This window comes from Mytilus californianus, unplaced genomic scaffold (assembly GCF_021869535.1).
Source record: "Mytilus californianus isolate M0D057914Y unplaced genomic scaffold, xbMytCali1.0.p SCAF_34, whole genome shotgun sequence".
Classification (NCBI taxonomy): domain Eukaryota; kingdom Metazoa; phylum Mollusca; class Bivalvia; order Mytilida; family Mytilidae; genus Mytilus; species Mytilus californianus.
Window position 1 is genome coordinate 1,114,842 of NW_026262684.1, and position 18,107 is coordinate 1,132,948.

General features: G+C 31.3%; 1 protein-coding gene across 1 annotated transcript in view; it reads left to right on the forward strand.

Moving 5' to 3' along the window:
* LOC127736586 (inversin-like) overlaps positions 1-18,107 on the forward strand; it is a 45,051-nt gene that overhangs the window by 12,619 nt on the left and 14,325 nt on the right. Inside the window, exons 3-10 of the mRNA XM_052247151.1 lie at positions 3,271-3,388; positions 6,923-7,089; positions 7,942-8,115; positions 9,159-9,224; positions 10,360-10,461; positions 11,654-11,752; positions 12,477-12,552; positions 14,240-14,346. Coding sequence (XP_052103111.1) covers positions 3,271-3,388; positions 6,923-7,089; positions 7,942-8,115; positions 9,159-9,224; positions 10,360-10,461; positions 11,654-11,752; positions 12,477-12,552; positions 14,240-14,346 — 909 coding nt within the window. The remainder of the gene's footprint in view (positions 1-3,270; positions 3,389-6,922; positions 7,090-7,941; positions 8,116-9,158; positions 9,225-10,359; positions 10,462-11,653; positions 11,753-12,476; positions 12,553-14,239; positions 14,347-18,107) is intronic.

An 18,107-nucleotide genomic window follows, 5' to 3' on the forward strand; every position in this document is an offset into this window, starting at 1 on the left:
TTTTTTAAAATCAAGCCAAAAGATCATTAATATGTAGACCTTTGGTTAATGATCTTTGAATGTTCAAAAACAAATAAAAGCAAGACGGAGTTTTGTTAACATTGTATGAATGACGATGAAAAACTGTTGTGTAACTTAGATAAAATATTCAACGACATTTCATAAACAGACTCTTCAGAAGAAAAGTTTGAAAAATCTTCCAAAATTAAATTTCTGAGGCACTTAGGACAATGGTCCTTACAAAGTTACATCTACATGTTACACAATTCTATATATACATATAACATGTATAATATAAACTACGATATTGAAATACAACTTGTTCATGCTTTTTTCGTCATGTTAGGTCTTAAGTTTAAGGTGGGTTGTATAAATTAAAAGACACCATGATTATTATCTTAATTTTAAATCTTGAATTTGACAAAACCTCGCTGACAATGATCTGATGAAGGAAGATATAGAGATATTAAATACGACAATACACATACGTCTTATTATAATTGGCAATCTTTAAACGTACTTTGACACCTATATCTCTTGACAATCAGTAATTCCTGTTTTGTGTAAATGCAAAAAATAGTCAATATTTGGTTACGTAATGGAAGTTTTGGCCAACGTTCAGTTGTTAGAGCCTTACTGGCGTGTGCCATTGTCTTTTAACTATGTAAAATTTTAAATATAAATATATCATGCATATATATGTATATTAATTTTGTTACAGTGTATATTATTTATTTGACGCTCATATATTTCATGTATATGTTTAAGACGGATGAGATCAATATATAAGCATGAATGTATTCAATATTTTCTTTTGAACTAATGTAACTTATTAAATATTCTCTACAATCGATAGTCATGGAGCAAATATTATCAAAGATATTTTCTTGGCTAAAATCATTTCCCTGTCAGGCTGTCATGGCTGTGAAATATTGATGTTTTTATGCAAGGAAGAGAAAAAAGGTATCCATTAATATTGTAGAGATAACACATACACGATGGTATGTTTCTGAAAATTGTGATTTATTTTTGATTCAGCTTGTGCTACACCAATTCCACTTGGTCATGTTGGTTGAACTGACTTGGTGAAATCTGGCCTTTCCCTGCTGACACGACTTTAAGCAAACATCAGTCAATATAAAGACACCATCCTTCCATTTGATAACTATCATATGATATCATCTTTAGCTTTTACTTTTAGAATTATTATTTATAGAACATATGATATTAAAAATGTAGTATGCACTACTTGGACCTTATTTATGTTATCATGATTATATTAGGTCCCTGTGCAATGATATTGATATTGAGTCTGACATGTCTGATATCAATTATTTCAACATTATCTACAGCTGATCAAGTATTTCCTGTAAGACAGTTGATCAGAGCTAGATTTGTTGTTGCCAGAATATATATAAGTCATATCAAATGTTCAGTATCTATTTATCTGGTCAATTTTAGCACAAATCATAGGTGTCAGGGTGTAGCGTTTTGTGCAGTTTGTGTTAAGTATGGTTAGTTGGTTACACTTTCAGTGGCGGATCCAGAGGGGGGCGTAGTGGGCGTACGCCCCCCCTTTGCTTGCACTTTTTTTTTTTTTTTTTTTTGTAAAATGATTAATCAGACTAGACTTCGCGAACTTTGCCATTTCCCGTGTATTTAATTTTTATGCGACAATTCTTTACTTATAAAGATGTTTTTCGCTCGTATTTACTGTAATATATTATTGATTATGTCAAAGTCATGTGATTCGCTACGGTGGAGTTGACCAGTACGTCGAAAAAAACGTCACTCAGTCATTTTGAAATTCAAATTACAGTAACACATTGCTTAGGCTGAGGATGACAAGCATGAAGCCTTCAAAGCTACAAAGTATTGAGCAAGAACGTATTGACTTCTATTTCACAATTCCACCCAACAGAAAGTAATACTCTATTACACTCTCATGAAAAAAAAAGTTCCACAGCAATATTATTTACCTACAAAAACATGATTAACCCCACACGCCCCAACCCATTAATAGCATTGTTGAATAGTGATCCCCAGTCAGTAAGCTCTAGATATAGATTTAAAGTCTAAGGTACGCACCATTTGATTTGAGGGGGCAGTCTGAGATATTTTAGAGAAAAAATTCTGACCCTGATGTTTGCCTTAAACAAAAATTCTGGCCGTATCTGTATTGAAAACAATAATCTTGTCCACTTTTTTGCTATTAGAAAAAAATATTCTCAACAAAATTATTTAGCATTAAATGAACATGATGAATAAAAAACGGGCGTAATTTTTTTTTGGGGGGGTTGCATGTGAATCCCATATCTGACCAGAATGTCTGTTTCGCCGAACTGATATACTGAATACTTTTTTCAAGGCCCGACTGCAACCTGCCTGCTGGGTGTGGCCTATATGTCTCCATGTGTCGACCGTCATTCACAACTTCATTGTCATTTCCGACTCATTCGTAGCCTTTGGTTGATTTGGAACCCCTCACTTCCCTTGTTGGTTGAAACATTTCAACCAAACATTTGGATAAAAATTGCTTGTTTGTCTTTCTTCATGTCGGTCGTATTGTAAATTTCATTGAATATCCGTATATCTTGTTTACAAAAAGAAATCTGTGAGGTTATGCTAACCATACAACAAACGAGAATTTTCCATGTCCATTTTTTACTGACAAATCCCACATCAAATATATTTATTAGTACATAGCTTTGGATCCATCCAATCATTTTATAATAGACAATTAATAGAGAGAATACGGCACCAAAAATGTCCAACCCCTACACTTTAACTATAAATTGCATTTTACACTTATTTTATGTTTTTAGCCAAAAAAAGGTCCAAAAAATTTTTTGCCTCGCTCCACTCGCCGAACTTTAATACTATGCCCCCCCCCCTTTCCAAAATTCTGGATCCGCCCCTGACTTTAGAAATGAGATCCAAATTATCATAAACAAAAGTACAAATGAAGGATTTTACAATGAACATGATGAACAGAAAATAACTTAGTATGCATGATTAAACCTATTAGAGGTGTCACAGGAAAGAAAAGAGGGGGAGTGGGTTGAAGGTACTTCTTTCGGAAAATTAATTTGTGGTGATCATTTTAAAAAGATAGCCAAAACCATTATAGAAAATATTCTTTAAATTTAAAAAAATTGTATGCATGATGGGGTGGAATAACAACTGCATTTAGAACACCTTTCATTTATTTCTAAACCATCCCTTATCATCTTATACAATTTTAAGTTGTTTTTTAATTTTCATTCCTAGATGGAGAATGGCGGGATGGATAACGTTGCCGAGATTGAGCAGGAGTTGGAAGGAGTCACACAGATGCATGTGGCTGCTGTTAATGGAGATAAAGCCTTACTTGCCAAACAAATAGTCTGTAGGTCATTTAAGTTGTCTTATGGATAAAAGGAGATGTGGGGGTATATGTCAATGAGACAGAAACGGAAGATAGAAAACAATCAAGAAACATTTAAAGCTCAACATATAGTCTTCAACAATAGGAAAGAAACGTTACTAAGTTGGAAAATGTGTGTATGATCCATTTATCCTGTAATTTTGAACAAAAGAATATGCTTAAACTTAACTTTGTATCACCCTATGAAGAAAAGTTATGTATAAAATGAACAGACTATCAACTTACAAGGACCTGCTATCAACACCAAAGCCCTATTAGGAAATTAGGCATTAAGAACCAAAGATTAATATTTATAATCATGAATTGTGAAATTCTCATTAAAGCATGGCAGGGCTAAGCTTGTGTTTTACAGATTTCAACTCACTAACTTTTTATACGACCGCAAAAAAATTTTGTGGTCGTATATTGGTATGACGTTGGCGTCGTCCGGCGTCGTCGTCGTCCGAAGACATACTGGTTTTCGCACTCTAACTTTAGTTTAAGTGAATGGATCTTTTTGAAATTTGACCATAAGGTTAAATACCACAAAAGGAAGGTTGGGATTGATTTTGGGGGTTATGGTACCAACAGTTAAGGAATTAGGGGCCAAAAAGGGGCCAAAAATAAGCATTTTCTAGTTTCCAGACAATGACTGTGGAATGGTGTATGGATCTCTCTGAAATTATACTACAAGTTTCCATACCACAAAGGGATGGTTAGGATTTGCTTTGGGGGGTTATGGCTCAAACCGTTAAGGAATTAGGGGCAAAAAAGGGGGAAAAACAAGGTTGTCCTGGTTAATGGACAAATACTTTTGTAAAAACATAATTTAAAGCAGTGTAAGGGAGATAAATCAAATACATCATTGAGATTATCTCCCTTACACTGCTTTTAAATTATGTATAAATTAATGGTTAATGAACAATAAAGATAATTTAAAACAGTGTAAGGGAGGTAATCAAAATACAACGTTTTGGTTACTTCCCTTACACTGCTTTTAAATTATGTTTAAAGAAATGCATATCTATAAAGGAAGACCAGTAAAAATATCTGCAAATGTTGCATCTTTTTTTTTTACAAAAAAATCCATATGAAAGATTTGACAGTATATTTTTAATTCTATTATAAAATAGATTAAGTTAGCACTATGGTAAATTTTAATGGGTAATTATGGTTGCCAACTCCATTGGAAATTTGAATTGAGATTATGACCATATCTTGAGGGAAAGAATTTTTTTGGGGAAAAAAGGGGGGGGATAAAAAGAAATTGTGGGGGGTCAATTTTTTCTCATTTCAGATTTCAGAAATTAAAAAGAATTATTCTTCAAATATTATTTTTTTTTCAAATTTCAAATATTGAAAAATTTCAAGAAGTAATCTTTAATTGCACAGTATGGCGCATTAGATTTGTAAAATCTTTGATCACATTTATTTATTTGTTATGCCGAATCTAACAGTGTATTTAAATTTTTAATTTTGGGTCCAGTTTTCAAATTGGTCTACATTAAGGTCCAAAGGGTCCAAAATTAAACTTTGTTTGATTTTAGCAAAAATTGAATATATGAGGTTCTTTGATATGCTGAATCTAAACATGTATTTAGATTTTTGATTTTTTGGCCCAGTTTTCAAGTTGGTCCAAATTGGGGTCCAAAATTAAACTTTGTTTGATTTCAACAAAAATTGAATATGTGGGGTTCTTTGATATGCTGAATCTAACCATGTATTTGGATTTTTTATTTGTGGACCCCGTTATCAAATTGGTTCATATTGAGGTCAAAAGGGTCCAAAATTAAACTTTGTTTGATTTCATCTAAAATTGAAGTATTGGGGTTCTTTGATATTCCAAATCTAACCGTGTATTTAGATTTTTAATTTTTGGTCCTGTTTTTTAAATTTGTCTACATTAAGGTCCAAAGGGTCCAAAATTAAACTTAGTTAGATTTTAACAAGAATTGAATTCTTGGGGTTCTTTGATATGCTGAATCTAAACATGTATTTAGATTTTTGATTATGGGCCCAGTTTTCAAGTTGGTCCAAATTGGGGTCCAAAATTAAACTTTGTTTGATTTCAACAAAAATTGAATATATGAGGTTCTTTGATATGCTGAATCTAACCATGTATTTAGATTTTTGATTATGGGCCCAGTTTTCAAGTTGGTCCAAATTGGGGTCCAAAATTAAACTTTGTTTGATTTCAACAAAAATTGAATATATGAGGTTCTTTGATATGCTGAATCTAACCATGTATTTAGATTTTTTATTTGTGGGCCCCGCTATCAAATTGGTTCATATTGAGGTCAAAAGGGTCCAAAATTAAACTTTGTTTGATTTCATCAAAAATTGAATTATTGGGGTTCTTTGATATGCCAAATCTAACCGTGTTTTTAGATTTTTAATTTGGGTCCCGTTTTTTAAATTGGTCTTCATTGAGGTCCAAAGGGTCCAAAATTAAACTCAGTTTGATTTTAACAAAAATTGAATTCTTGGGGTTCTTTGATATGCTTAATCTAAACATGTGTTTAGATTTTTGATTATGGGCCCAGTTTTCAAGTTGGTCCAAGTTGGGGTCCAAAATTAAACTTTGTTTTGATTTCAACAAAAATTGAATATATGGGGTTCTTTGATATGCTGAATATAACCATGAATTTAGATTTTTTATTTGTGGGCCCCGCTATCAAATTGGTTCATATTGAGGTCAAAAGGGTCCAAAATTAAACTTTGTTTGATTTCATCAAAATTGAATTATTGGGGTTCTTTGATATTCCAAATCTAACCGTGTATTTAGATTTTTAATTTCAAGTCCCGTTTTTTAAATTGGTCTACATTAAGGTCCAAAGGGTCCAAAATTAAACTTAGTTTGATTTATGCAAAAATTGAATTCTTGGGGTTCTTTGATATGCTGAATCTAAACATGTGTTTAGATTTTTGATTATGGGCCCAGTTTTCAAGTTTGTCCAAGTTGGGGTCCAAAATTAAACTTTGTTTGATTTTAACAAAAATTGAATATATGGGGTTCTTTGATATGCTGAATCTAACCATGTATTTTGATTTTGGACATTGGACCATAATAGGTAAATTAAAAAAATTCAAGTTCTTAGACCACATTCTTTCTGTGTCAGAAACCTATGCTGTGTCAAATATTTAATAACAATCCAAATTCAGAGCTGTATCAAGCTTGAATGTTGTGTCCATACTTGCCCCAACTGTTCAGGGTTCGACCTCTGCGGTCGTATCAAGCTGCGCCCCAGCGAAGCATTTTATTTTATCTCTATCAGTAGGATCCTTGTATATGAATTTAGCTCAATTTTAAACATCAAGTATTTTGCTAATACTACTATTGTACCTCTGTCTATCCTTGATATGGTAACAGTGACTCTCTTTTGTTTTGTTTTTCTCAAGGTTTTAGAGATTTTCCTGCCATATTCCCAAACATAATCTACAATCAACATCAATTTTTGGCCTACTTTGCTATTTAAATGTTGAGAATAGTATTTTGGATTATTTGTTCCATTTTAGCAAGTACTCAGGAATTAGATACAGGTGATCAGTTTGGGCGGACTCCTCTCATGTTCTGTGTGTTGGCTGATAGACTGGATTGTGCTGAGCTGTTATTGCGAGCAGGGACCCAGGTTAATAGATCTGACAAAGGAGGTAGAACAGCACTACATTGGGCAGCTCATAAAGTAAGTACCAGACAAGAATGTGTTTGGACTGCTTCATCAAATAATACATATTGCACATACATGTAGGTAAGGGTATGATAAAATGTGTTAGTTGGAGATCTGTCTCTTCTTCTTTGTGTGATATACTTGCCTTTATACCTTATATAGCACACTAAATTGTTTAAAGGCTTTTTGTGAAATTGTTTTTAAATCACGGATGAAAAGGAGTTTGTTTACATTATTGAAATATGAGGAAGTTTATTTTACTTTTGTTTTTACATCCTTGGTGGCCAAGTAGTCTTAGAAGTTTATTTACATGAATCTCTAGCCTGTCAGTTTGAGGTTTAGAGTTCTAACCGATCTTAATTGACAAGAACTGACAATTATCCTGACGAGGGTCTTTTTGCCTCCTCTACCAATAAAAACATGCCTCCTTGATGTAGCAAATGTTGCTGAAAGTGGCGTTAAACACAAACGAACAAATAGTTACATCCTTGTCTTTTTAATGATTCATGTTGTGTGTTACTTTTGAATTATTTGCAGGTTCTAACAGTTCTTTAATAAGCAATAGTCGACCTATGCCACCCTTAAAAATTCTTTGTTTGATGTTGCCTACCCATGCCTTGTAGGGTTGGGTAAAGTAGGTAGGTAAGTTTTTTTGTTTTTGGCTTACAACATTAGTCACATGTTTTAGACAAGAAAACAACCTTAGAGCAGGAAAAATCATCTAAAAAGAAATTGAACCGATTTATGCCATAAAATATTTTGTGTAGGCTGCTTTTTAGGTGGGTAGGTACTAGGCAACATCAAACAATTTAAATTTTATTTTTGGCCTTATCACATATTAAATAATGTTTGTTTTTTTTATTACAGGGCAATAATCGATTGCTGAAGTTATTATTGTCCAAGGGGGCTGACATCAAACAGAAAGATAATGAAGGTCAAACAGTTCTCCATCTGTGTACACGACATAAATCTACAAAATGCATGAATTTGTTACTACGGCAACTGTCCCCAGGGGAAATTGATGATCAGGACAAGAAAAAAGTATGACCAAAAGACCCAAAATAGTATGGTAGATTTTCAACTCTGTTGATAAAACAGATCGTTTGTAAGGAGTAGAAGGGAAGAATACAATGTTCTAATTCTTGACAAAAATCAAGAATAAATTGTATTAATTTACGACATATACGTGGAAAAAAACATAGCATGGGAAGAGCACTTTTATTGCTGTTTTTCATCTTAAAATACATGCAGTGATGCTGTTAACATTGTGCAAACATTCACATCACTGTAAGCTTAAGATTAGCCTAGTACTGGATTTAGCAAAATTCTTTGCTAGATGTGCAGGTTAATATCAACAAGGATATAGATCTAAAAATAGGCTGACTTTAATCACAAAAAAGATGTGGTATAATTGCCAATGAAACAACTTAGACCAAATGACATAGAAGTTTAGAAGTTTACAACTATAGGTCACCATACGGCCTTCAACAATGAGCAAACCCCATACCGCATAGTCAACTATAAAAGGCCCCGAAATCGCAAATGTAAAACAATTCAAACGAGAAAATTAACCACCTGACATATACATGAAACTTGTAATGTTTACTCTTTTTTTTTCTTAATCTTGGCCTCCGATAAAGCTTATTTGAAAATTTTGTCTTTTTTAAGTAGAAATGTTTAAAACTTGTGAGTGTGATGATAAAAAAATTTACCAGTTAGAACCATGCTTTGTATAAAGATTGTAATTGGATGGAAGAGCAATATTCAGTGTACTGGTGTACAGAGTAATTATAAACTGCACATTTTACTTGAAACACAATAATTTTTCTTATGAAATTAAATTAAAGAAAAAAATTATAGGAGATGGATATGAAGTATTTCAGGTGTAAATTCATGAAATTACATAAGAGATAAATATGAATTTCATTAATATTAAATGTACAAAGCATAATTAGTTAACTATACATTTTGATCCTGACTACAAAAAACAAATAAAAGATAGATTTAAAAAACAAAAAAAACAAAAAAAACTATACATTTTGAAAAATGTGTTTGAATATAATGTTCTTTATATTTCCTTTCAGAGGACAGCTTTACACTGGGCAGCTTCTTATGGCAATGTTGAACATGCAAAACTTTTAATTAAGCAGGTAAGATGGGAGAGGATTGTTAAAGTTACACTTCAAAACAGTAGATAGTGTAGCAAAACTGACTAGATTTACATACTGGTAAACAACATCGCACAGGCACTTGTAATTGATGAATTTTTGCAATGAAGAAATTACTGGAACTGAGTGTTGAGTATTTCATGGAAATTCATGTGTGATGGGGACACCATAGTGCAATGATCACGCTGCAGTGCAATGGTCTTTGCTAAAATGTGATGGTCTATATAACATGTGGTTGCTAGTTTAAAATCTGCAGATGTGCTATCATTATGAGAAACTGATTTTTTAATAAGTTAATTTATACATTTGCATTCATTAATTTATTGTCCATAAAACGCTTACAGCATTTCAGATGATATGTTTGTGTATGGTTGAAATAGAAAAAATTGTTAAAAGAACTCATTCTGGAATATGCCTGTTTACCAAACAAATAAGGATTATTGATAACCAGCTGACTGTGCAGTATGGGCTTTGCTCATTGTTGAAGGTCGTACGGTGACCTATAGTTGTTAATTTCTGTGTCATCTGGTCTCTTGTGGAGAGTTGTCTCATTGGCAATCATACCACATCTTCTTTTTTATATATACTGTTTGAATATCATCTGAGAGTACCCTGCAGTGCTAATATGAAAGTTCATCTATACCTACGTATATCTCTTTAATCAGTATTTGCAACAATTGAAGTACAAGAATATAGTTCATAATATTTACTATGTCTTAGTTACAGCTTCATACTAAAGAAGTGATTATCCTATTTGATTTTGCTACATACTTTTAGACAATTTACTTAAAAACCTTAAAAGCTGCTTTTTACAAACATATTGACTTCTACATCGACTTGTGAACATGGAAACATTGAAAATATAGTTTATGTAATCCATCGCACTTCAGCATTATTACCAGCGCAAAAGAAACAGCCTGATTAATTTACAAAAAAAAAAGATAGCAACCAACAACAACAACCACTGATAAGGCTTATTGATGAGGTTAAGCAAATCTTGTCTGCCTTATTATTTTTTCCTTTGCTCAACATTGGTACAAGTGTCAATCTAAAATTGCTTGTTAGTTAAAATCTTAAAACTTTGTTCCTTAACTTTTGATATATTTCTTTGTTTCAGGATTCAAACATAGGTATACCTGATATCGAAGGTAAAACTCCTTTACATTGGGCAGCTAGCTGTATGGATCCAGAAGCTCCTAGTTGTGTCAGACTTATATTGGTAAGTGTTTGGTAAGATAAAACATTAGAATCATAGTCCATTATCTGAAAGAAGGATAAAATGGTATTTATTTTTGGAAATCCTGATTTTTTTTTATGCCCCACCCATCACCGGAGGATATTAAGTGTTACCCATCCTTACGTCCCAAAATTGGTTTCCGTTCTTTAACTTTAGTTTGCCTCAACCAAATGTTTTGAAACTTATAGACAATGCTTATTACCACAAAACACAGATCAATTTCGAATCGTTCTCCAGTTATGGCCATTTGTAACGTTATATGCAGTGGGGGCATCATCTGTGTCCCATGGACACATTCTCCATTTATTTTAATATTTTTCTCTGCCATACGTTGGATATTTTTGAATGCTTACAATACTCTATAACTTCACATTTTTTTTATCATGCAAATTTAAAGAAAATAATTCGACTTCCATATTGCTGTTGAAAATGTGTAAAAGTATTATTTTTGCAATTGCACGACTTACAGTTTTTTGCTTGTGATAAGATCCTAGACCCTTCCTTTAATTATATATAAATGGTTGGTATATAACTGTTAAAAGTTCTTTGATTTGTGGGGTAAGTAAATGATCACCACAAATTTTGATACCTATAAACAAAAATGCAAAGTTTTTCAGTAGATTTTTGCATGAAAAAGTGAGCAAATAGAAAAACAGTGCTAACCATTGTTTCTCTCGCAATTTATGAAACTTATATAATTATAATGTGTGAACAAAGGTACTTTACAACAAAAAGTAAAGGTTTTCAAAATTTTAACATTAATGAGCTTTAAAGTACTGATTGTTGATAAATTTGAAAATGTCTGCCATTGTTTGATGCTTTAACACCTTGTCGCAAATGTCACAGCATTTTATCATGAGTAGCATAACAGGTTTCAATAAGTGGAGCAGAAGCAGCTGACCTTATGGATCAACTAGATCATCCTCCCGTTTTTGGAGGAGTTGATGTTGCTCAATCTTTTGGGTCTACGAAATAATCTGTAGACTATTTTATCATTTCATCTTTTTCTTTTTGGACCATTTGGATGAAAGTCATGCTTAGACTTACAATTTAAAAAATTTTAATATTTGATTCTTTTCTCATCGCATAAAGTACAAATAGAAAATATCTTGCATGTAGCTATCATAGTAGATGCATTCCCAACATAAATTTACAATTTTTTCTATATTTTTAGGAAACGACACCAACTGTTATAAACTGGCCAGATTATGAAGGGAGAACGGCCTTACATTTAGCAGTGGCTGATGGAAATGAATCTATTGTAAAAGTGCTAGTAAGTCTGTAGTCAGCCTTTGTATCAGGCTCATTTTTATTGAACAATTAACTGTATTCATCTTTTAAGACTGCCTATCTATTGAAAAGATTGGTTTAGAAAAAGTAATCTAAGAGTCTTTGAATGTACATGCAAAATTACTATGACTGGTTAAGCGTAGATATATTTAGGCATTAAGTATATTGAAGAGATATATCATCTCCATGAGGAATATTTGCATGAAATACGAGTAGAGAGAAGGTGAAATTTCTTCTCAAAATTTAGATTTTTTTTAAAATATTCCTCCTAGGCATGATTTATCTGTTTAGTTACACTGAATTATGTAGAGAGGTGATTATTTTAAACATTATATCTTTACTATCAAGATGTTAACAAAAACAGTTGAATTCAAACTTCTCCATAATGGGTAATTCAAATGGCATATACATTTATGCAAATACCACAGCAGAGAGGGAAAAAAAAGACATCCCTGTGTGTAAAAAAGATCGGTAACTTTTGTACATTAATCAAACAGTTTAGATTATAAAATAAATGTATTGTCAAAACAAACTGTAATATCTCACACATTTAGAGAACTGTTTTGTAATATAAGATGTTTTAATTTTTTATACTTGTATCAGTACAAAAATGACAAAAGCATATAACAAAATCTAAATAGCCTTGAAATAATAATTCCCATAAGAAAATAATAACCTAATGAAATGATTTGAAAACTATATTTCAGATTTCTGTTGTAAACAGTAATATATCAGCTTTAGATAATATGTTTAGAACACCTCTACATTGGGCTACAGTCTTAGGTAAGAAGCTTTAGCCCTGGTTTCAGGAATAGTGATTAAGTTGATAGTTTCAGTTTCTCAATGTTGGCTTGACATAGCTTACAGTCAAAGGGAAATAACTACAATAAAAAATGAAAAAAAATGTCAAATGACTACAACAAAAAATTGTTGAAACTCTTGTTTTCAAATGTTATGTTAATAAAATTATCTGATCTGTGAAATTATATGTTCAGGGTTGGCAAAGTATTACCCGCCCGGGAAAACCCAGGTCCCAGTGTTTAAGTGAATTGTAAATTTAAATTGCTATGCAATCATATTGTTAAATAAACACCCTACAGGGTCCTGTCATTAACACTCATAGAAATGAAAAGGCTGATTATTGTTATATAAACATATCTGTGTTCTAATCTGAATAATTACTTATTAATTAGTGATGTACATATAAATTATTTAAAAGTAATTTTTCTTACATGTAATTGTTAATTCTTTATATTAGTTATATATATGTATTTGAAAAAAATGAATTCTTTTGCTTTATGTTAACAGTTTGACCAATCTAGATAGAAGGATGATTTAATAGATTTTTAGGAGAATTATTGAGAAAGGCTTTTTCCATTAATATTTGTCTAATGTGTCTTCATGTACACTTGTCTCAGAGTTACTAGAATAATACTTTCTCAAGTGTATACGCTTGTATTATAAGACTCTCAAACAAGTAAACTTATTTATAAATCAAAATATGTTTATAAATATCTTAAATGTATTGCATTTGTGTTTGATCACTGAATCTTCCTTAAAATTCAGGCCAGTATTTTATATTACCCAGTATTGCCCAGTATTACCTGGTAAAACCCAGTAAAACCTGGTAAAACCCAGTAAAACCCAGGTTTTCCCAGTATTTCCTACTGGACTGGGCAATACTCATAAAACCTGGGTTTTTGCCAACCCTGCTTAATTTAATGTTGTACGTTAGCTAACAGTCAAAGGGAAATAACCGCAATATAAAATGCAAATATTTTGTCAAAAGAAAAAAAAGAGTTAAATTTTGCTGAAACCCATATATGTTTTCCCTTGTTATGTTTTAAATTGTCTGACCTCTACAATTTTAGGAACATAGCTTACAATCAAAGGTAAATAACTGTAATAGAAATGAAAATATTTTGTCAAATGACAAAAAAAAAAGAATTGAATATGGTTGAAACCCATATGTTTTCACATGTTATGTGTAAAACTTCAGGCATATTTTCATTTAAACCATTGCTTTGGTGATGAAAGAAAATCCTTATAATCAAGCTGTATGGAATTTGTATAGATCTTTCCTTAAACCCTTAGAATTTATTTTCTAATGAATTTTACTACATTTACTTGAAAAAGCAAAATTTAAACCTGGACACTGCAAATACAAATATTGTGTTAATTTATTCAGGTTTTAAAAACACACACTCAAAATTAATTGCATTATATCTTGAAAAAAACTTGAAGTTGCACATACAAAAATTTGGTTTTACAATTATATTTTCTTTCAAAATCTTTGAAATTTTTTTTTTTTCATTGCTCTGGACCTGCCAGGTGCCAGATACAGTATTTGATTTGATATTATTCAATCAAACATTGAAGGTCTGTCAGATGACATTTTCCTTACAAAATAATAAAAAAAGATCTTGATCTAAAACTTGTAATATGTTGGAATTTTGTATCTATATTACAGGTCACTCAGGAATTGTTTCCCTGCTATTAGACAATGGTGGAGATTATGCTTCTGCAGATGCAAATGGTGCCACACCCCTTCATTATGCTGCTCAAAATAATCATTCTGTAAGTTTTGTGTTATTATATTTTACTCTAGGAGTGAGAGCTATATTGTTGCATTCACTTTGACTGTCTGCTCTATTGTTCTTCAGATTATCCATTTATTTTTGGAAATCCTGATTTTTTTTTATGCCCCACCCATCACCGGAGGATATTAAGTGTTACCCATCCTTACGTCCCAAAATTGGTTTCCGTTCTTTAACTTTAGTTTGCCTCAACCAAATGTTTTGAAACTTATAGACAATGCTTATTACCACAAAACACAGATCAATTTCGAATCGTTCTCCAGTTATGGCCATTTGTAACGTTATATGCAGTGGGGGCATCATCTGTGTCCCATGGACACATTCTCCATTTATTTTAATATTTTTCTCTGCCATACGTTGGATATTTTTGAATGCTTACAATACTCTATAACTTCACATTTTTTTTATCATGCAAATTTAAAGAAAATAATTCGACTTCCATATTGCTGTTGAAAATGTGTAAAAGTATTATTTTTGTAATTGCACGACTTACAGTTTTTTGCTTGTGATAAGATCCTAGACCCTTCCTTTAATTATATATAAATGGTTGGTATATAACTGTTAAAAGTTCTTTGATTTGTGGGGTAAGTAAATGATCACCACAAATTTTGATACCTATAAACAAAAATGCAAAGTTTTTCAGTAGATTTTTGCATGAAAAAGTGAGCAAATAGAAAAACAGTGCTAACCATTGTTTCTCTCGCAATTTATGAAACTTATATAATTATAATGTGTGAACAAAGGTACTTTACAACAAAAAGTAAAGGTTTTCAAAATTTTAACATTAATGAGCTTTAAAGTACTGATTGTTGATAAATTTGAAAATGTCTGCCATTGTTTGATGCTTTAACACCTTGTCGCAAATGTCACAGCATTTTATCATGAGTAGCATAACAGGTTTCAATAAGTGGAGCAGAAGCAGCTGACCTTATGGATCAACTAGATCATCCTCCCGTTTTTGGAGGAGTTGATGTTGCTCAATCTTTTGGGTCTACGAAATAATCTGTAGACTATTTTATCATTTCATCTTTTTCTTTTTGGACCATTTGGATGAAAGTCATGCTTAGACTTACAATTTAAAAAATTTTAATATTTGATTCTTTTCTCATCGCATAAAGTACAAATAGAAAATATCTTGCATGTAGCTATCATAGTAGATGCATTCCCAACATAAATTTACAATTTTTTCTATATTTTTAGGAAACGACACCAACTGTTATAAACTGGCCAGATTATGAAGGGAGAACGGCCTTACATTTAGCAGTGGCTGATTGAAATGAATCTATTGTAAAAGTGCTAGTAAGTCTGTAGTCAGCCTTTGTATCAGGCTCATTTTTATTGAACAATTAACTGTATTCATCTTTTAAGACTGCCTATCTATTGAAAAGATTGGTTTAGAAAAAGTAATCTAAGAGTCTTTGAATGTACATGCAAAATTACTATGACTGGTTAAGCGTAGATATATTTAGGCATTAAGTATATTGAAGAGATATATCATCTCCATGAGGAATATTTGCATGAAATACGAGTAGAGAGAAGGTGAAATTTCTTCTCAAAATTTAGATTTTTTTTAAAATATTCCTCCTAGGCATGATTTATCTGTTTAGTTACACTGAATTATGTAGAGAGGTGATTATTTTAAACATTATATCTTTACTATCAAGATGTTAACAAAAACAGTTGAATTCAAACTTCTCCATAATGGGTAATTCAAATGGCATATACATTTATGCAAATACCACAGCAGAGAGGGAAAAAAAAGACATCCCTGTGTGTAAAAAAGATCGGTAACTTTTGTACATTAATCAAACAGTTTAGATTATAAAATAAATGTATTGTCAAAACAAACTGTAATATCTCACACATTTAGAGAACTGTTTTGTAATATAAGATGTTTTAATTTTTTATACTTGTATCAGTACAAAAATGACAAAAGCATATAACAAAATCTAAATAGCCTTGAAATAATAATTCCCATAAGAAAATAATAACCTAATGAAATGATTTGAAAACTATATTTCAGATTTCTGTTGTAAACAGTAATATATCAGCTTTAGATAATATGTTTAGAACACCTCTACATTGGGCTACAGTCTTAGGTAAGAAGCTTTAGCCCTGGTTTCAGGAATAGTGATTAAGTTGATAGTTTCAGTTTCTCAATGTTGGCTTGACATAGCTTACAGTCAAAGGGAAATAACTACAATAAAAAATGAAAAAAAATGTCAAATGACTACAACAAAAAATTGTTGAAACTCTTGTTTTCAAATGTTATGTTAATAAAATTATCTGATCTGTGAAATTATATGTTCAGGGTTGGCAAAGTATTACCCGCCCGGGAAAACCCAGGTCCCAGTGTTTAAGTGAATTGTAAATTTAAATTGCTATGCAATCATATTGTTAAATAAACACCCTACAGGGTCCTGTCATTAACACTCATAGAAATGAAAAGGCTGATTATTGTTATATAAACATATCTGTGTTCTAATCTGAATAATTACTTATTAATTAGTGATGTACATATAAATTATTTAAAAGTAATTTTTCTTACATGTAATTGTTAATTCTTTATATTAGTTATATATATGTATTTGAAAAAAATGAATTCTTTTGCTTTATGTTAACAGTTTGACCAATCTAGATAGAAGGATGATTTAATAGATTTTTAGGAGAATTATTGAGAAAGGCTTTTTCCATTAATATTTGTCTAATGTGTCTTCATGTACACTTGTCTCAGAGTTGCTAGAATAATACTTTCTCAAGTGTATACGCTTGTATTATAAGACTCTCAAACAAGTAAACTTATTTATAAATCAAAATATGTTTATAAATATCTTAAATGTATTGCATTTGTGTTTGATCACTGAATCTTCCTTAAAATTCAGGCCAGTATTTTATATTACCCAGTATTGCCCAGTATTACCTGGTAAAACCCAGTAAAACCTGGTAAAACCCAGGTTTTCCCAGTATTTCCTACTGGACTGGGCAATACTCATAAAACCTGGGTTTTTGCCAACCCTGCTTAATTTAATGTTGTACGTTAGCTAACAGTCAAAGGGAAATAACCGCAATATAAAATGCAAATATTTTGTCAAAAGAAAAAAAAGAGTTAAATTTTGCTGAAACCCATATATGTTTTCCCTTGTTATGTTTTAAATTGTCTGACCTCTACAATTTTAGGAACATAGCTTACAATCAAAGGTAAATAACTGTAATAGAAATGAAAATATTTTGTCAAATGACAAAAAAAAAAGAATTGAATATGGTTGAAACCCATATGTTTTCACATGTTATGTGTAAAACTTCAGGCATATTTTCATTTAAACCATTGCTTTGGTGATGAAAGAAAATCCTTATAATCAAGCTGTATGGAATTTGTATAGATCTTTCCTTAAACCCTTAGAATTTATTTTCTAATGAATTTTACTACATTTACTTGAAAAAGCAAAATTTAAACCTGGACACTGCAAATACAAATATTGTGTTAATTTATTCAGGTTTTAAAAACACACACTCAAAATTAATTGCATTATATCTTGAAAAAAACTTGAAGTTGCACATACAAAAATTTGGTTTTACAATTATATTTTCTTTCAAAATCTTTGAAATTTTTTTTTTTCATTGCTCTGGACCTGCCAGGTGCCAGATACAGTATTTGATTTGATATTATTCAATCAAACATTGAAGGTCTGTCAGATGACATTTTCCTTACAAAATAATAAAAAAAGATCTTGATCTAAAACT